The sequence below is a fragment of the Hermetia illucens genome, chromosome 1 (genome assembly GCF_905115235.1).
Source record: "Hermetia illucens chromosome 1, iHerIll2.2.curated.20191125, whole genome shotgun sequence".
In the NCBI taxonomy this organism is placed as follows: domain Eukaryota; kingdom Metazoa; phylum Arthropoda; class Insecta; order Diptera; family Stratiomyidae; genus Hermetia; species Hermetia illucens.
The window spans coordinates 5,670,753-5,691,310 of record NC_051849.1 but is presented as its reverse complement, the minus strand read 5'-3'; the positions used below and the strand labels follow the sequence as shown (position 1 = coordinate 5,691,310).

At 42.3% G+C, this 20,558-nt stretch overlaps 1 protein-coding gene across 1 annotated transcript; it reads right to left on the bottom strand.

Annotated features, from left to right (window-relative positions):
* Nucleotides 1–484: 484 nt before the first annotated feature.
* On the bottom strand, nucleotides 485–19,907 carry LOC119658935 (endocuticle structural glycoprotein SgAbd-2-like). The gene is made up of 4 exons (XM_038066775.1): nucleotides 19,715–19,907; nucleotides 2,295–2,446; nucleotides 2,022–2,097; nucleotides 485–1,172 (listed from the first exon to the last, which is right to left on the bottom strand). Exons 1-4 carry the CDS (start codon nucleotides 19,721–19,723, stop codon nucleotides 1,023–1,025), a joined length of 387 nt encoding a protein of 128 aa, XP_037922703.1. The 5' UTR covers nucleotides 19,724–19,907; the 3' UTR covers nucleotides 485–1,022.
* Nucleotides 19,908–20,558: the final 651 nt, after the last annotated feature.

Genomic DNA, 20,558 nt, shown 5'->3' with positions numbered 1-20,558 from the left:
CACGCAGCCCTCGGCGTATGCTGTTCCACTTTGGCTTGGGGTCCTATTAGAACCTTCTCAAGTGCAGGGAGGACTATCCCCGGGCTGTTACTTCAGTCCATCCCCCCGCCAGATCTACTTGCCCCTAACACGTGACCAGCAGACAAGCAGATCCTCGTCAGTTGGATGAGCCTACTTCCAGCCCGGCCCTACACAGTCTTGGCCCGCCCGTAGACGGTTTCCAGCGGCCACCACGCGGAGGTCGTGTGAAGGCTTGCCGAATTATGCAACTTTAACCTGAAGCAAACTTAGTATAGCGGTACGAGGGAGTTTTCAACAAAGCAGGGTTTTGGTGAGTAATTTGAGAAGCATTGGATCTCCTGATTCATTTCAGCGTGAACTTGGCGAAACTCATTCATCGAAAGGGTGATAATAATTATCTTGACAAGGTTAATTGCACTCCAAAATATTCAGATATTGCTCTTTTAGATAAAATGCCGGGAAATGCTTTTTCATTGCAAACTTGCTTTATTCAAATATACAAAAAAGTCTTAAAGGCTATTTACAGTAAATTGTTATTAAAATAATGTGTGCGCAATTCTTGCCGTTATCTTTTTCAGGGAAGATGCATTCGGTACAGATATTTCGGGGTAACATTTTTTTTTACTATTTTCATAGTCTACTGTCCATTATTTACTATTTTTTATCTTTTTCCGGTTTTTATAGAGTAAATATCCTTGTAGTCTTCGTTGCAGCATGTCCACTTTCAGAGCAAACTAGACATCACAGAGCTCATCGTCAGTTTATATGCTAATACGGCAGTTGATTAAAGAAATATTCATAGCAATAAATTCGATAGCGTTTATAATAAAATCTTAGATATAGCAAAATTATTAGATACAGAAATACGCTCGGCTGGTAGTTGTTGGTCTTGATTTGCAGAATATGCAGATCTTCATCTTTGAAATCTTTTCATATCCTTTGTAGTTGTCGTTGTGTTGATAGTAGTATTGGGGGATGGATTAGATATTATTTCTTTAAAATTAGTTGTAGCGTGGTATGTTGACTGGTCGAAGTGATGGAGGGGTCGGTATGTGGGCACCTTCGGCACGATATCCGTTTTCATCAGCGATGTAGGTAATAGTGTAGACGACACCATCAGGTCCGGTATATGAAAATGATCCCTGTTTGACCTGAAAGTAGGGGAAGTAACAGAATGTAGTCAGTAGAAAATGTTGGCATATTTTGTCAAGCGAGATATACATATAGATTTGAAATACAATTTGTAGGGGTTCATCTCAGATTCTAAGAGATCTGGTTCGCAAGGTCATCTCCTTCATAAATTTGTATCGATCGTTCTACTTGCATTCCACATTTGATTCCACGTTTCGAGATAATTTGTAAAAGCCTCAGTGGAATATCTTTAGTTTCTTTTTTTAAGAAAAAGCTCAAATTTTGAAAAGTTTAATTAAATGTATCTTTTTCATGCAGGTAGATTAAACTAGCTCCTCCGTTAGATCAAAGCTTCAAAATAGCCTTGGAAAGTTTCTTTGGATTTTATCCTTTTAACTTCTTTCATGAAGCACCACAGAGCGCCGACAGATACGCAAAGTAGTTGTGAATTTATCTGACTCCAACAAATGTTGAATATCTTTTCTAAGTTGAAAGTGAAATCGAAAGACATTGAAAGTTGCCTCATTTGCATTTCAGTGGTTATAGTTAGAACATAGCGAGTTGCTGATGAGCTTCTATAAAACATGTGTTAACTTAGGCAATTCGTGTGTGTAGCTACTATCTAGATTCTTGAAAAAGATAGCACCAATGAATTATGGGTGAAGTGAAAAAATTAATAAAGTTAACAGTTGAAAGATGGTGGTCATGACTACGAATGACTTGATTCAGGGAAGGAGTTTTTTTATGGCCAATAGATACAGATTGTAGTGCTGAGTATCTAAAGTTATATTACTAAAGCACTTTTCTTACACTTATAGGTAATATGGGAGTTGGCTAGGACTGTCTAAGTAAAAAACACGAGTACATACCTGAGCTTCTAATTGGGTTCCAGGGCTCTTTAAAAACCCGCTTTCATCAGCACGAATACCATTGCTTGTCTCATAACTTCGTGAAGTAAAACCAAATTGCAATCCAAGACGAAGTAGCCAACGAAGGTCCGCAAACATGCAATGAATCAAAGAAAACACCAGAAAGTGAGTGCAATGAATAGACCGCAATCTGTAGTACTTATCTCCTATTAATTGGCCACAAAAAGTTCAAAGATTCACCACGGAATCTCTGAATGGTGTAGGAGTACTTACTTGTAGACGTACGATCCGTCTGGATTAAGGTCATAGGCTTGCCGGAGAATAACTGCATCATGGTCAGCCGTTGTTCGCAAGATCGGTCGAATCTGAGCGGATGTGATTGCAACAATTGCAGCTGAAGCACTCATGAAAAAGATTGCACTGACCTTTAGAAATGAAATAGAGAAGTTTATTGTTATATTGGTTTAATAGCTTTTAATTTCAAAGAAGAAGATTAATTTAATTGAAAAGAATAGATGGTGCTAAACGTTAGAACCAGTAACATTTAATATAAAGTAAATTGAGTGAAGTTCGCGGCAAAGTTTTCATTAATGTCATGGTCAAATTCAGGGAGGAGGGAGTAAAATATTTTACTTGCTACAGCAATCATATCCACAAAAAACCGCTAAAGCTTGCTATTCTAAGTAGGCTAATTTCTCATTGCAAGCTTTTCAATGAATTCAATCAAGCTTTTTCTGAGAATGAATGAATTATATCTACAAAACAGCACTTTCTAAATGAGCGAGAACAGCTATTCTATTAACACGCTCTTGGTTATACCAGTTCGGATTAATCTTTCTTGCTGCACTTTGCACCTGAATTCAGGCCGAACTGATCAGTTACCAGACACGTTACAACGTTGAATTTGAATTTATTCACTGGTACACTCTGAAATTCCATAGAATGTACGTCTAATCTTCAAAACCCTATTCCTTAAATTTTCGGTGATTATATTTTAGGTCTATATACATGGTTTCCATTTACCCTCTGGCGAGATATAGCGCGTCAACCACACCATCGCTCATAGTTACTTGGTATGCGCTTGAGCTCTCCTCGCGATTTGTTGAGATGCCTGCACTCTTCCTCTATTGTTCTGGGCCAAGTACCCTTGGGACAACTCACCCGTCACAATGGCGTACCCAGGAATGCAATTGTCGTCTCTACTTAATATGTGACCTATCCACCGCCCATCTTAACCCTCCGATCACAGTGCAGATGAATGCCAGGCCCGTGCGCCGACCAAGTGCCTCATTTGAGAAAATATCAGGCCAACGTTCACTTTTACTTATGCTACTCCTGGAAAACTTCTCGACAAGTGCTCACCAGTACATCGCGTTCGAGGTAGTTGACGCTACTTGCCGGCGTGAACCAACCCGACGCTCCCCCCCTGCCTGTGGAATGTCGCGAGGGTGAACATCGGGAAATTCGGCGAAGCTCTTGGAGCAAGCAAAGTCGCGCTTCAGGGTGGTAGCGTTGCTGACACTGTCGTAAACTCAGTGAAATGACAAGCCCTCAATATACAGGTGGACGGCAGAAATTGCCGATTTAAGGAGGGAGTGTTAGAAGCTCCACCGTTTGGCACAACGTTTAGACGAGAACAAGGGGGAATGCGCCATAAAGGCACAGTATGGATCAGAAATAATCGCTATAAATAAAAGCAAAGCTCGTGACTGGCAGAAACTGGTCAACGAGGTGATGAGGACCCTGGGGACTTTGCTATAAGCTTTTCATACGGAAAATCGGTGCTCTGTGGAAGCTTTGCCTACTAAGTACCGACCGCATTGTATGGGCATTATTTCGCAGACATCCTGTGCGGATTGATGTCAGTAGCGCGGAAAGCGTCAAGGATTGCCCCCTTTTTACAATGAGAATGCTCGAAGAAGCGGTTCTTACCATGAAAAACAAGAAGGCTCCAGGTCCTGAAGTTTGAAAGCTGGTGTTCTGTCAATAGCCAGGTATTCAGTATCTGCTTCAAGAAGGGCATTTTCCTTGTCGCTGGAAGCTGGCCATACTCGCGCTGATCAGCAAAGGAAAAGGAGACTCAGAGTTGCCGTCTGCAGTTCGGATTCAGAACAGGTATATCTACACTGGATGTGGTTATTGAGGTCGTGGATGCGATTCATCGAACCGAACCACAGAGCCGCCGATCTCGACATATAGTGCTCCTCATAACAATTAATGTCAGAATTGCCTTTAATTTCGTAATATAGACAGATATGCAGGCACATTAGAAAACTCATTACACGTGTGAAGCTATCTCTCGCGGATATTGAGGGATTCTCTGGAAAACCGCTCCTTGCTCTATGAGATGCTCGAGGGCCAGAGAAGAAAGGAAATTACGTCGAGAGCAGCACATGGATCTATCCCAGGGCTGGACCTCTGGAAAGCTTCCTACGATAGTCTACTGAGACTCGATATGCCCGAAGAGTCGCAAGTGGAACTTGTTGCCAGACGCACTATTGAACAGGCACACACTCGGCATATTGACATGATGATTGGATGGATGACTGATCATGGTTTCAGCCTTTCGCTGGGAAAAACTAAAGTAGTCATCTTGACCAGAAAGGGAATCCCGACTCTGCGTCCCGTATCGGTGGGCGAGTTGGCTACAAAGGCAAAACCAGCGGTTAAATACTTTGGTTTAATACTCGACTCGAAGATGAGCTTCTTCGAGCAAATCAAAGCAACAGCGGGCAGGGTTGCAACTAGAGTCTGGGTCTTGAGTCTGCTAATAGCGAATGTTGGGGGCCCTACATCTATTAGGAGACGTCTTCTTATGGGAGCAACGCAGCCGGTTCTGCTCTAGGGCGCGGAGGTATGGGCTGATGCCGTCGACAAGGAGATGCACCATAAGCGCCTTGCTCCAGTGCAGAAACGGAGAGTTTTGCGAGCGGCCTCTGCTTATCGCACTGTCTCAGAATCAGCCGTGATGGTGATTGCGGGAGTGATTTTCGTTGCCCTCCTTGCCAAAGAGCCTAAAGCTATCTAACGCCGTAAGGGTGAAAATTTAAGAGTGGTGGTTGCTCGTGAAGAACATCAAGCCACCCTTATCGAGTGGCAAATCTCTTGGCAAAATGAGCCAAGACGCCAAGTCATCGACGATTTTGACCCATGGCTGAATCGAACGCATGGTGAGGTTGATTACTTCCTTACCCAACTTCAAAGCGGGCATGGAGGTTTTCAGTGTTACCGGTACAAGATTGGGAAGTGCGAGCTTCTGAGTGTGTGTTCTGCAATGGAGTGGCGGACGACGCTGAACACACCTTTTTCTCTTGTAAAAGGTTGGGACGGCTTTCGTCAGCAGCTTTCTACAAACACAAGGGAGCTCTCTCCAGACAACATTGTCATAGAATGCTGAAGAGCGCTGGCAACTGGTGCCGTGTTGCACATTATGTTCGAGCTCTTTTTATTGCGAAGAAGATTGAACTCAGTCGGTGAAGGATCGGATGACAAGGGGTTCCCAGAACCGACAACTTCCTTCTACCCCTCCCCTCCTGTTGGTGAAAGAGATTCTCTGACTTGAAGGCCCCTAAAGCCTGGAAAGCGGGAGGGCTAGCTGAAGAATGTCACCGATAACAAGAAGAAATAATATCGGTCACAAGATGCAACCTTGGCGGACTCCACTTTGTACCTCAAAATCGTGTTCGATTTTACCTCGGTGCAGCACGTGACATTGCGTGCCATCGCTACAATAATCAGGATCAGGAGCACTTTTCCAAAATGATCCGTAGAGTGGTAACGTAGTGAATGCAGGAGAATCCGGAGCGGAAACCAACTTGCTCTTTGTCGATCAAACTTTTGAGATGTCTTTTGATGGGCGCCAAGATTATTTTAGCTATTATCTCTGCAACGGCAGGGAGCACGTACTCAAACCTCCAATTGTCGCATACAAAACAGGTCCCCTTCTTTGGAATCTTGACGATTATTTCCTTCTTCTACTCTCTGGGAAAGGTCTGAGCTTCACAAAAAATCAACAAATCCGCATTGACTGCAGGTGTAGTGACAAATATTTCCGTCAAACCTAGGGACTTTACTCCGATTTAGTAAATTGATTGCAGAAGAATGGTTTCTTTTGCGCTTCGAGGAATAGTCCGTATCTGCATGTTATTATAACTGGCCATTTTTTTCACAAGAGGAGGAACCTTACCGGATCTGATACGGTTAAAAACCGCGGTGAAGTGTTCTTGCCATCTCTTCAATTGTGCGTTACCATGGATAACTAGTCGACTGTTAACGTCCTTCACAAGACCATCGGAAGATTTGTGAACACACACAAGTTCACTTATATACACTTCAAATTATTGATTTCTGCGGCATCTTTTGCTTCCCTGATCAGCGCAATAGCAAATTTTCTCTTGTCACGGCGTACGTAACGCTGAACTTCTCGGGATTTCGTTCGTTATGAAACTTTGGGGGCGTCACGTCTGCCTTTAGTTGCAGTGGTCAATAGAGCTTCTACCCCTTTTGTTCTACGATCTGCTCCCACGATTCGGTAGTCAGCGAGACGCCTTTTCGGACGTGGCCGATGATCTGCGTAGCTCCCGAGAAAAAAACATTTTATATGGCAGCCAGATCCCCATCGATATTCGCAGGCAGGTTACTGAATATATCTGCCTTCAGATCGGCAAGACAGCTCCCCTATTGTTCAGTGACAACTGGGTCATAAAAGCGGTCGATGTTGAACTTGGCGTGTTGGAGATCCCAAACCTGAGAATATCAGATGATAACCCCTTCTAACCCGATATCAGCGCCTATCTTGTTACGCACATCCAGAAAGCAACTGCTAAATCTACTGCTGATCGCGAAGTGATCGATTTGATTGCTCGTACGGTTTCGGCCAGTTGAAACACAACTGACTTTATAGCAGGCTCTACGCTCGAACAATGTGCAACTAATGGCGAGGCGGTGCAAGTTATGGAAATCCAAAAACCTCCCACCGTTATCGTTAAGGTCGCTAAGGCCATGTTTCCCTATCACATGTTCGATGAAGGTGTTGTCAGAGCCGACATTGGCATTCATATCATCCATCACAATCACAATGTTAACTTTAGGGAGCCTCATACTTGGAGGATGCGTAGGTATTATGAGAAAGGTCGTTTTTTTTAAAGATATGTTAACGTGCCATTCAATTAGTGTTAGAAGCAAGGCTTGCATCAAACCATTTCAGTGTTAATATGGTTTATATGTTTGCCTTCTGGTCACTCCTTACTCTACATTTACAGAGTGACACCATGCTGAGGAATAGAAGGGCAGAAGGACTTTAATGCTAAGAATATTTATTGGGGATCCAGGCTGATCATTCCCAAAGGAAGAGAGTTGTAGAGCGTGCTAGCCCGAGAGACCAAATTTGACATCATCTTATCTGGATAGCCCAGTTATTAGTCTGCAGATCGATAAAAAGTGCGGGATCTGGTTGACTTTGGTATTACTAAAAATGTGACCCGGAATTTTCGGACCACTCGCCCGTCATTATGACACTTGCGTATAACAACCACTGCAAGTAGGAAACTAGCAACCAAATATAGCGCTGATCCTCAAACCAACACTACCTTGAAAACCATAGGTGAAGTAGACTGAACCCTGTTGAAATTCAACGAAGTACTAGCCGTGGCTGAACAGCTCTCTACCCCACGCCCATGTATCGCAAATCTTCCAAAAAATAGTCCATCAAATAGCATACTACAGCTGGTCCAAATCAAACGCTAGTTGAGAAGACACTGACAGGTTCACAGTTCTCCAGACCTAAAAAACCAACAATTAGCCGGAGCAAGTGAATCACTCTAAGACGCAATTAAGGATCAACGGGAACAGGAGTTACAACGCTACTTAACTACGAGGTTTATCGCCTACTGCATCATCTGAGTTTTCCCTGTGAGAAGCAACAAGAATGTTGAAGAGATCTGCTCAATACGAATCACCACTGTGGGGCAAGAAGCGGTGCCGAAAAAAGGGCGCCATTTGCAAAGACTTATCGCAGATAAATCAAGTCATGCCTTCCAAAAATATCTATGGCTATGCCGAATTCAGCGCTAAACAAGTTGCTCGAGCTAATCACGGGAAAAATGTTGGAGGAACTTCTCGTCTATTTCCCCAAGGCTTGAAAGGTTTCGGAAATTACAATGATTCCTAAATGTGGGAAGGAACAAACGTAGGTTACTCCCTACAGACTCATAAGCGACATCCTCCCGAAGGTGTTCGGAAAACTATTTCTTTAAAAACTCTAAAATGGAAAATTAAGTAATTCCTCAACACCAGTTTGGCTTTTGAGAGAAGCGTGGAACAATCGAACAAGTTCACAGAATCGTCCTTAAGATAAGGGGTACACGGGAGGGTTGAAAGTATTGCTCGTTCGATTTTTTAGGATGTCTTCTACAAAGTGTGGCTGAAAGGTTTAGTTTTTAAAATAAAGAAGCTGCTTCTAGTCAATTTTTATGGAATTTTGGAATCTTTTTCTATGGAACGCAAATTCTGACTGAAACACAAAAGCTTCGCGCCTCGCGATTACAACATACAAGCTGGATTCCCTCATGGCAGTGTCCTTGGGCCGACACTCTACCTCATCTATGCCTTGGATCTACCAACTGATCCTAACCTGATAATCTCTACGTTTGCAACATTTTAAGTATCCTCACCGATCCTCAGGTTACATCAAAATACTTACAAATCCATTTAAGATGAATTGAAAAGTTGCTTACAAAATGGAATATGCTCATGAACGAAACTAAGTGTTGTCACGTCATTTTCACCCAGCACCGACAAAACTACGCTAAGGTCTCAATCAATAGTGTAATAATCCCTCAACAAAATGAGGTACAGTACTTCAATTTGCACCTGGATAGACGATTAACAAGGAGAAAGTACATTGAAACGAAGGGATTCCAAATGAAGAAAAATCCGTGTGACAGACAGACAGATGGCCGTGAGGGCGAAAATAAACCGCGTATATGTGTACAGCTGTTACGCTCCACCAAGTCTGACACTGTTCAAATTCGAGAAAATGCTGGACAATCTTGTTCTCTACTCAAGAAGTCGTAGTCCAAGGGTGATTGCTGGTGACTTCAATGCTTGGGCCCGTGGGGGGTCTGCCTCAATCGTAGACTAAACCTTTGTTAGCGCTGCACTGGCACATGGTATGTCCTGGCACGTCAGCAGGGACTATACCCACAGCGATTAAAAGGTAATCTTCTTTGAGCTATGGGTGAGACCATAATGCCCGAAACCGAGAAAGATGTCAGACTGGTCTGCTAAAGCTGTGGATGAGCAGAAAGAAACACTTTTTCAATAATGTATTCCGTACCGTTGGTGAGGAATATATCTGAAGTTTAGCTCTAAGATTTGAATACTTATTGTCAGTTTCTATTCTGGACCAAATCTATCGTTAAAAAAAATTCATCGAATAATATTGTATTCCCCTCTACGTGCCGAAATCATATTTTCCTTCTCCTCCTCCTCCTACGATTCTGTTACCATACGTGTCCTTCCGCCAAACGTATGTCCCTTTATCATATCGTGTGTATAATTTCCCTGCCCAAGCCCGCCTTCTCTGTACGAAGATTTCTTTGACAGATTATCAGAGGCCCTAACCGTTTTGTTTCCCTCACTTCCTTTCATCCTCTGTGGTGACTTTAATCTTCCTATGCTTTCCTGGCCCGTTACTCCTCGCCTTCCCTCCCTCCCTAATAACTCGACCCACCCTTCCCTTCTTCTATCCACTTTCATGTACACCTGTGGGGCCCTCCAATTTAACCTTTCTAGAAACCACTTAGATCGCACACTTGACGTTGTCCTCTCTAACCTTCCTGTACGTTATCTTTCCCAATCCCTTCATGCTCCGTCTGACGTTGCCCCTGACGCCCATCATCCAGCTCTCGAGTTCGATGTTCAGATATCCCGACTGCACTATCCTGTCACTCGCAAGCCTACCAAGTTCAACTTTCGTAAGGCGAACTTCGAAGGTCTGAACTCAGCCCTGGCATCAATCAACTGGGTCCCCCTGGTCTCTCCATTTACATGTGACCAAGCACTCAACACTTTCTATACCATTTTATCTGATCTTCTTCCTTGTTACGTTCCCTCCTCTCCTAAGTGCTTACGCTCTTACCCCGTCTGGTTCACCACTGAAATTCACAAAAAACTACGTCAGAAACAGACTGCGAGAAAGAAGTTCCTGTCTTCTAGAAACGTTGCTGACTTAGCTTTTTTCAAATCCCTTCGTTCTTCTGTCAAATCCTTAATACGTAAGTCCAGACACGAATATTTGTCCAGCGTGGAAGACTCACTGAAGCGCGGAAATCTGAAACCTATATTCGCAACTCTCGCTGCCCTGCCCAGTTATCCTCTCCGTCCATTAAATTCTCTGGCTTCTCAGCTAACTCCCCCCAACTATCTTGTGATTTACTCTGCCACTACTTTTCGTCAGTCTATGTTCATCCCCCTCCTCCGAATCCCTCCCGATTGTAGATGTAGCCTGCCCCGCATCGCCTACCATTCCCCTTCTTACCCCTATCCTTGTCGAATATCTCATTGGCGAACTTGATGCCAAGGCCGGACTAGGCTACGATGGTCTTCCAAACCTCTTTTTGCTCCAAACTTGTAAGTCCATCTCCCTTCCCCTATCTGTTATTTTCAACAAAAGCCTTGAAGAGAATCATTTTCCCAGCTTGTGGAAAGAGGCTCTCATTATCCCCATTCACAAAAGTGGCGATCGTTCGCTTGCCGAGAATTACCGTCCCATTTCCCTCCTCTCCTCCTGTTCCAAAATCCTGGAATGATATGTCAGCGACTGGTTGTCCGCCCACTTTGGCCAACACATAGTGAAAGAACAACACGGCTTCGTTAAACGTAGGTCCACTGCCTTCAACTTTACAAACTTTGTCGCCAAATGTCTAAATTCACGGCAAGAAGTGCATACCATTTACACTGACTTCGCGAAAGCCTTCGACACTGTAAAACACAAGATACGTCTATCCAAACTCTCGTCCCTAAACGTTCCCATGCCACTTGTTTTATGGCTTGCCTCTTACCTTTCCAACCGATCCTGCCGCGTCTCTTTTGACGGCTGTACTTCCCGCTCCTTCTCCCCCCCTTTTGGCGTCCCACAGGGGTCTATTCTGGGTCCTTTGCTGTTTTTGTTTTTTATTAACGACCTTCCTCCCCTCCTTACTTGTCCCTGTTTGCTCTATGCAGACGACCTTAAGCTGTTTTCCGCAATATCGTCGCCTATGGACTGTGTTTCCCTTCAGGATAACCTGGACACTCTAGTTCGTTGGTGCTCGACTAATGGTTTAGCGCTAAACGTCAGAAAGTGTCACTCTATTGGCTACTCCCTAAAATCCTCACCCACTTCTTTCTCCTACTCGCTTGACGGACATTCCTTATCCTGCTTAAATTCTACTCAAGACCTCGGAGTCACTTTCGACAATAAGCTCCGCTTTGACACCCATTGCCTCAATGTCATCAATCAAGCAGCAAAATTGTCGGGCTTTATTCTAGGCTCCTTAGCTCTCTTCAATTCCCTCGTAAGGAATACCCTCGAGTATTGCTCCGTGATCTGGTCACCCTCCTGTAACTGTGATTGTCTTGCCCTTGAAAAGGTGCAACGTAAATTCACCCGTTCCGTCTTCTTTAAGAAAAGCTTCCCTAGTGTGGATTACCCCTCCCGCCTCCGCTTTCTAAACCTTCCCTTCCTACAACAGCGTAGATCCTATCTGGATCTATGCACATTCTTTAAACTTTCCTCGGGTCTGATAGACTGCACCGCCGCTGACGAGATCACCTGCCGTCCTGCGTGTTATAACACACGTAACCCAGATATTTTCAACGTGCCCTTCGCGGAGCTCGAAGTCTATTTTCATTCCCCGATTCCCAGGCTTTGCCGAAATTATAGCTTGGTCCTTTTAAATTCCCTACTTTAAGTAGTTTTAAACGTAGGATAAATTTTTTGCTTTCTCCTCCTCCTCCTGAGGACAATAATTAATTGGAATTCTCTCTGTTTGTTGTCCGTTAATTAAATAAATAAATAAAAAGGATGTGTAGCATTTTCTACAAATTATTGCAACCCCCTTTCTTTCCCCACCTTATAGTTCATCCAGGAACCATAAAGTTATACAATAATATGGAGTATAATACTGGAAAGTTTGGTGGAAATCCCACTAATTCGAACAAGGTTATGTTAGGTTAAAATTGTTTTTTTTTCTTGTGAGATTACTGAACCCCAAGAGGTAAAAATATCACTATCGCAAGGTGCAAATCTACCTAGGGTGCACCCGAATAATTAATAGGTGTACTCATAAATGCGCAAGTGACTCAGAATTAAAATCAAAAATAGTAGAATAAAGATTTAACAAATCCTCCTTGAATAACTATCTTTATCTTTATCTATCAAGCCAGTAACTTGATTAGATAATAATGGTTTCGACTGGTCTTTGTATTCCTCGAGAAGATTAGTTTCTCATCAATCTACTGAATCTTTGGTTCGTTTGTTCGTGCAAAAGATGATCCGTTCGTTTTATCTGTTTGAAGTAGATATGTATCTAAACATAGGTATAAATGTAGATGGCTACTCTATAGAGGAGTAGAACTTGAGGTGCTAAGATAAGACCTCTTCACATCCATTCCCATGTCTAACAAAAACTTCAATTATTAACATTCGACATTCAGAATAATTAATCGATTATATCGACTCAGATACAAATTAACGTTTCTAAGATTGCATAAATTCCGCGAATGTTTTCATCTTTAACTATTCACGCACTGTTCCTTGTGCTCTGGGAGCTTACGAAATCGTTTTAATTTATGATGTTTGATTATTAATTGCGCCTATCTTCCGTGCATGGCTTATGGGATTGTCGACGATTTGCATTAATATCTTTTATTAATAATTTTCGGGATGGCATTTGCAAGATGACATCAGATGAGGAGGCATATGGTAATGGGAGGAATTCAAATTGTGTAGATTTTATGGGATTTGGTGAGAAGGTGCAACGAGTGTAATTAAGTTGTCTAAAATATTGGAAATTTGGATTTGAATTTTCCATGTTTGGGAAGTTGGCAGCTAATGACTGTGAATTCCAGTTGCGTTAATATAAGATTGGCAAATGCATCTCTGGAGTAACTGAGGTGCTATGTGAAATTGTGGTAGGTGTTTCAATCAGTCAAAAATGTGAATCTTTGCTTTGCGAAAGCTATCTTTCAATTACTCAATGTATCTATTTTCTGCTATTGATTCGATTCTCGTTCTATTTGATCTTGTTATAATGGAAGAGGGTTTAGTTTGAAATGATTACTGGTTATTCGAAGATTTAGTGTATGTTGTACGTTGTGGGTATGTGGGTTCGATGTTACATCTAACTTTGGGTCTACATAGGAAAAGTAGAAATCTGAGTAGCTATTTAGGTATGATATTACCAAGGAAGCATGAGGTACTTCCGAACGAATGAACTCTTTCCAGAAGATGTCTTGCCTTCGTGGATACAGAATCTTACTTCAAGCTCCTACGGTGGTTTGCAATGACTAACATAGTTCCTCGTTGAGTTTAAGGACGGTTCCCATAAATGCAAAAGGGGGACATCAAATTTTTTCACCCAATATAATCATGTGGGATATCAATTGAAAGGTCTCAATGAGTACTTTTCCAAGCTGGTATCATTCTGATGGAAAAGGTAGAAGTTTGGGGGCTGAAAAGTGATCATTTCTTTCATGGACTATTGTTTGAAACTACTCAAACTAACAGTCTGAAAAAGGTCCCGAGACTACCACTATACGGTGTTTAGGCCTCAAAATATCCTCTATATCGATACCTATTTAAATAAAGTTAATAATGGTTGGTAATATACTATCTTTGTGAAAGGAATATTTTTTAGAAATTGACTGGAAACTCGCTTAAATTTTTCCAAGAATCAGACTATAGAATATGATATTACCAAGTTTGGTGGAAATCGGACTATTACTAACAAAGTCTCCTTTGTACAAATTTATTGCTGCCAAAGACTTGTTTAAAATAGTAAATTGTTTCAGCACCTGAGCGAGTGTGACGACTTTCGCAACCATCTTCTAAAAATTTTCGATGCTATTGATCCGCTTAGTAATATTAAAGTATCTTTAAACGACACCCTACTGTGGATATTATTCCTCTGCAATTTACTGACAATTCCGTATCTTTGGAGTAAAGTTTTATTTCTATGAGAGAAGAGCAAAGATAGAGACCCAACACAGCGAAAAGATAAAGTTTTCATAATTAAACAATGGAATGGTGTCGACGTTCAGTCTGACGGCTCATTAAAAGTTTTAGTATCAAACCTTGATTGACAGTCCCCACAACTTGAAGCTGACGGAATAACTGAGGAATGGCCCGAACTCTGATCAAATCTTCCACTCTCTTTTTGGGCAGAAGCAATCTTCACTGCGAACTGCATCCGAAATCGCTGACTTTTGTTTCACTGAATGAAGAAAATCCTCTCTTTCCTTTCTAAATGTGGATGGAACAGATTCCGGACGTTAAAGACTTTCAAGAATTTGGTTCGTCTATTTACCTAGGAATTTAAATTGAACCAAAATGAAAAAAGGTGCGCTTCAAGGCTTCGCTAGGGGTTCTAAAGCTTTCAGAGTTTGGATCCCTGAGGAACACTAAGTAAAAATGTTACCTTAATTTAATAAACATCGAGGGGCTGACTAACATTCAAGATCTTCCCTTCGGAAACCACCATATCGTGGTGGGTGAGCCGGTAGTAGTTTATTATGACACTAAGGGTGTCCAAACATGGATATCGACATAAGGGATTTAAACTCTTCAAGTAGTAAGAAGTCACAGATTTCGAATCTACCCGCGACTATAAACAATCATGTCACGGCCGAAGCGAGGATTTTGGAGACCTCACCACATGCATGCTCCCCTATGAATAAATCTGTAGAAGGCATTCTCTCCGACGCAATGGAAAGCTAGCATTTAGTGCTAACGGCGAAGCTTACCAGAAGGGAAAGTACGGAAATTCTCAGTTTGGATGACACTGGGAATCCGATAACGGCCGGTCCATCCGCGGACAACTCAAATCTACCCGCAAACGGTAGACGAAGGCTCGGCAGAAGAGAACTTTGGCCACTAAGGAGGGAGACTACAGGTTGAATCCTGACTGTCAAAACTTTCCCTTTCACCCTTACTAGTAGAAGAAAGGGCAGCTGGTGACGTGGATGCTACTGGTTTAACACCGGTATGTGGTAATAGACCCAAGCGGCCCGGCCACCGTGAACCTGGAAAGGTCCCAAGCCATCAGAGGTACAATTTACTATCCTCCAGGAATGTCTGTGAAAGAAAAGGATGGAGACTAGAACGAAGCCATTATTTAACAATCAAGGTTTTCGCGATGGACTTCTCCTTTTGGAGCGCACTGATGAGGTTGGCTTAAAGTGGCTCCAGTAGGTAATCACGGCTTCGAATTTTGGCGGTCGGCCAAAGTTTACTATTGTGAACACTGAGCTACGGAGGACAAAAACGTGTCGGGTGTTGGTTATCGGGTCCCAGAAGCAAGGCAGACGACATCATCCACGTTTTGGAATATCAGGAAACTGTAGAGCATCATTTTCTTTTTGAGAGCAAAGAACAATGATGGTTTTCGACTCACATAAGATAGAGCAAATTGCAGCATCTTCGGTGCACTTTCCTATAATAGAGCTGCACCCGGAGGATAGTGAATACACCCTCGTATGGGGTTCGCACTGGTGAAGGGTCTAAGAGTGAATCCTACCTGTGCTCTCTTACACCATTTACGGAACAGGCGGAAGAAACGGAAGCTAGAGACGTGAAGGAAATTGACTTGATGCCAGTTCGTGTGATCAAATCTATGCAAACCGGACACCGCAAACCAATCAAGGTGCTAAGTGGAAAACAGACGAATGCTCTTCGGGATGAGATGAAACCATTCATGGACATGGGAACTGCAGTACCTCCAAGTGCAGCTTTTCTCAGAGAAATCAAACACGAGGGATCGAAGCTCTGACGGTACGATATGGTGGAATCCTCGTCACATGTGTACTGCGGCATAGGCTTCTAACAGTATTCCATTACATATTAAACAAAGATTATGTCCAAAAGCATAAAGATTGGTCAAATTAACCTGCAGCGAGGCTGACAAATGCGCTGACAATGCGCTCAGCATATTTAAGGGCAGTGGCGAATGCAATCCAAGAGGGGAGAAGCGTGGGTTGCACCCCTATGTTCATAGGACCAAGAAGAAGTGAAGTAATTGACCTAACAATCTGTACTTCAAAAGTTTTAGAGTTGATTACACACTGGCGGGTGCTAGATGAAGTTTAATTGTCAGATCAACGGTACCTAGAATTTAATCTAGAACAGTCTGTAATACAAAGACGGGATCCTAGGAAAACGGATTGGGCAAAGTTCAATGAGCTTCTTGGCAATAAAGTACAGCTTGCTGGGCGACTAAGAATTCTTTTGGCGCTTGAAGATGAATTGGATATTCTAAATTGCACACTTTTAGAGAGCTATGAAGAGGCTTGTCCAATTTCCCGTGGAGAAGGCGGTAAAACAGTTCCTTGGTAGAACCGGGAACTGCAAAACTCAGGAAGTAAACCAAGCGACTTCTGAACCGTGCAGCAGTAAGAACTAAGACTGGTTAAACTTCCGGAACTCACAGCGTAAATATAAGAGGCTCGTTAAGGGTTCGAAATAGGACTCTTTTAGAGCATACTGTGAGGAACTGGAAGGCGAAATAGAAACTTCAAGGCGGTGCAGAGTCCTTATAAGGGATGAGTCGGCCAAGTTGGGCTCTCTTAGAAAACCCGATGGTACTTTCACGAGCTCCTCACTTGAATCAGTACAGGCCCTCTTGGTTTACACCATCCGGGAGAACGGGTGAGAGAAGTGGTAGAAGACAGTTGACGGTTCTTGCAACCCATTCAACATGCAAGTGCTGCAAGGTGAACTGGAACACTGCGAAAGCGGTTGCTGAAAATGAAAAGGTAAGAACTGCCATACTGTCCATTGAACACTTCGAAGCACCTGACTTGGATGGCATATATCCGGACTGGTTGAGCGTCACATTCGTGGGAGGTGCTTGAGTCTGCTCCTCATTCTTTGCTTTCAAAGATAGAGGATGCAACTCTGAAGGGTGAGTACGCAAAGGGGGTGTTCGATTGTGTTCTTTTTCAAAAATTTTGTGAGGCCGCCAGAGGGCATGGTGTAGAAGAAGTTCTGATTAAGTGGATCTACACTGGGTGTTGATCGCTACCTAACAGCAGAAGCAACGATAGGCTGCCCTTGAGGTGTATTGTCGCCACTTCTGAGGAATATGCTGATTGACTCACGACTATGCAAACTGCAAATTTGTAAATTCAACCCTAGCTTATTCAAATGACGTGGCTGCGTTTACTGTTGATCGGGATTTTTTTAATGGTGTGTAGCAATATACAACGTTGATCCGATAGACGGTTGGTGCGTCGGGCATCGCTTTTCAGTTAATCCAAACAGAACCACAATGGTGTTATTCACAAAAAGGAGAAAACTAGATGGACTTTGCGTCCCAGATATGAGGGTACAACCCTTCAACTCTCCGAAGAAGTGAAATATCTGGGAGTTACTCCAGATGAGAAGCTTTTTTGGAGCAAAGATGTGGAATACAGTGGACGGACCTTGGCCTCGACATGTGGACTCAGGCCTCATGTGGTAATAATGGGTATATGTTGCTATCATTAGGCTGATGTTCGCTTATGCAACCATAGTCTGGTGGGTTAAGGTGAGACAAAAATGTTTTCACCGTAAACTAGCCGTATTGTAAAAAACTGTGAGTCTGGGTATTATCGGTGCCTTGAACATGATATCTGGTGCAGCTCTAAATGCTTTACACAATTTGAAGCCTCTGCAATGAGAGCAGCTCATAGACTTATTCAATAAGATCTATGGGCAAACAACAGATATGGGGGCACAGAGCATTGGAAGAGTTACTGGGAGTATTGAATCTAGTTCTCACAATGCCTTCCGATTCTCAGGTCTCCAAGCGTCCGTTTGGTACCACCTTAGTAGGCATACCTAGATCGAAAATCGGCGGTTGTGCCATTGGTCGTGATGACAATAATGATAAGAAATAAAGCATAATTACATTCATCGGCCTGCCAGAACCTAAACTTCGTAGAGGAAGTAAACTTCGGCCCTCACATTTAGGTTGGGGTGCAGTATGTTATGCGCTTTGAAGGACAGCCACTTTGGTAACTTATTTCGTCCAGAAAATGGTTGAATTTTTCGATCACCAACATGAAAATGAAGAACAAAGTGGCGCTACTACCTACACCCCAATCGCATCTATGGTAGTTGTTCTGCGTAGTGGAGGTCTTAACAAAATTTCCATACCTCAGACTCAATACTCAGGAATGTCAATGAATTGCTGATGGTAGTGACACATGTTACGAAAAGCCACAATTGGTCCAGAAAAACCTTCGTAGCTGGCTGAGTGTTTTCTGCCCACGAAAAGGAATAATACGTCTAAAACCGGAAGCTCAGCGATTTGTTAATAAAAGTGGGATTTCCACCAAACTTTTCAGTATGGTGATCTATGCGAAAACTTATATTAGTAGACAACTTATGATGACGATTTCAGATGAACTTAACGATTCTAAGAAAAAGAAGGAAAAGATGGTCTCACACCAAAATAAGGTACTGGATCACAAGTCGAATTGCAACAATGGCAAACTGAAATTTCTGAAGAAACTGCACTTTGGGTTGCTTTCCTATTCACCATATTCTCCGGGTCTGGCTACCGGGGACTGTCTTTCATTCATTCATCCGAGTAAGGAGATCTTGTCGAAACTGCCGAATATTTCGAGGCGAAAGTTTCTCTAAAAAAGCATCAAAATCCTGGAAAATCAGTGGATTGGATAGCGGTTATATTTCGATGAAACAAGGATTGGGTAGAAACATCAACCTGTCGCCTGGCGGCAAAAGCAGCAACAAATTTAAAATACTTTTGTGCTGAGTCTAAAGGCAGGGGTCCGTAGATATACCATTGGTACCATCAAGTGGTCTGGTACGACATTAAGTGGTTTAAATGGTTTCTTCAGTCCTCAAACAAAAAAGAATACAGAGAATAAGATGTCCATGTCCTTGGTATTCAAACGGAAGGAAGTAGACCATGCTAGAACCAAAAACTAAGAACACAAAACAATGAATGCAGACCACGTTGGAGACGACGAATGAACAGATACTTTCATATTAATACACTAAGGAGTTTCTATGGATTTTTTCATTGAAAACGCTAACAAAGGATAATTCAGTAATCCTTTGTTAGCGTTTTCATTGCCCAGAGACCAAGCTGGCTTGGTTGGTTAGTCGTGCAAAGTTTTTTGAAAAATATCAAATTTAGAAAATGAATATGTTGCCTGAAGCAAGTAAGTCACCACAATCCTTCCGTTGAAAATTCGTCTCTAAGTTCCAATCTTCCCACTCCTTTACAAGGCCCTGATCGAGCGAAGATACTTGAAAGTTTCACAATTTTAGAACACGATCGGGAAAGAGGACTCAAATTTTAGCCTCATTTTGATCAATTGAAGCAACAAAGGGACTTTCATTGGGATCCTTCTGAATGACAACTCTATTGCAAGTCAACTTTTTGAAGCATTTGAAAACTAAACAATTTATTTTGAGTACTTACAAATTTCATCTTATCCACAGAAATATATCACAAATTTACACAGAAAAAGGAGAGATCACACTTTTCACAACAATTTTCTCACGTTCAAACTATTTTTTATGAAGTACCGAAAAACTAGGATCAGAATCTTTACTTCAGCCAACACTTTTGAATAGTACTCGGAACAATTTTCCAAACGGTAATGACGATTTTACAGCTATGAAAGCCCATCTTATATACCCTTTTTTGCTGGTCTTGCATCAAATTGGATGCACCATGCCTCATCTCCATAAATGCCCCTTTTCATCAACGATATTAGCAACCTCTGCAGAACAACGTGTTAAAATCACAGAAAAAAAAAACAGAATAAATATCTTCATGTAAAACAAAACCAAAAGTAAGTGCGCAATAAGAAAATAAGATCTTAAGATATAGATTTTCTCTCCAACAAATACATCTAGATCAGAAAATATCAAATGCGGATTATGGTTTTCATAGAAGGAAAATCGCTCACAAATACCATGAAAAAATCTTGAATTTGCCAAAAGGTAATGGCTATCCACACTCCATGATCTTTGCATTGTGCTGGAGATAGAAGAGGGTCTCATGCATTAGAGTCCTATGTAATTTCTAGTATTTTCAAAGTTACAAGAAGAATCTAACGCCGGCATTTTGTATGATGCTGCCCAGTCAACCATACCCCACTTTGTACCTGCCGCGTGCACCTCCCAATCTTGGTTGCAGCTCGCGGATTTTTCAACGCGCACACAATTTCCATTCAAACATCAAACAAATCTAGACATTGTAGCATCTTGTAAAGCGTCTCATCTGACTAAGAAAATATCTTTGATGCAAAGACCGGAAG

Bases quoted from the DNA above. Each gene is read 5' to 3' on its own strand.
- LOC119658935 (XM_038066775.1), bottom strand. The intron at 2,098-2,294 runs GTAAGTACTCCT...TACTTCACGAAG, and splicing joins GACGGATCGTACGTCTACAA to TTATGAGACAAGCAATGGTA. The intron at 1,173-2,021 runs GTATGTACTCGT...CCCTACTTTCAG, and splicing joins GAACCCAATTAGAAGCTCAG to GTCAAACAGGGATCATTTTC.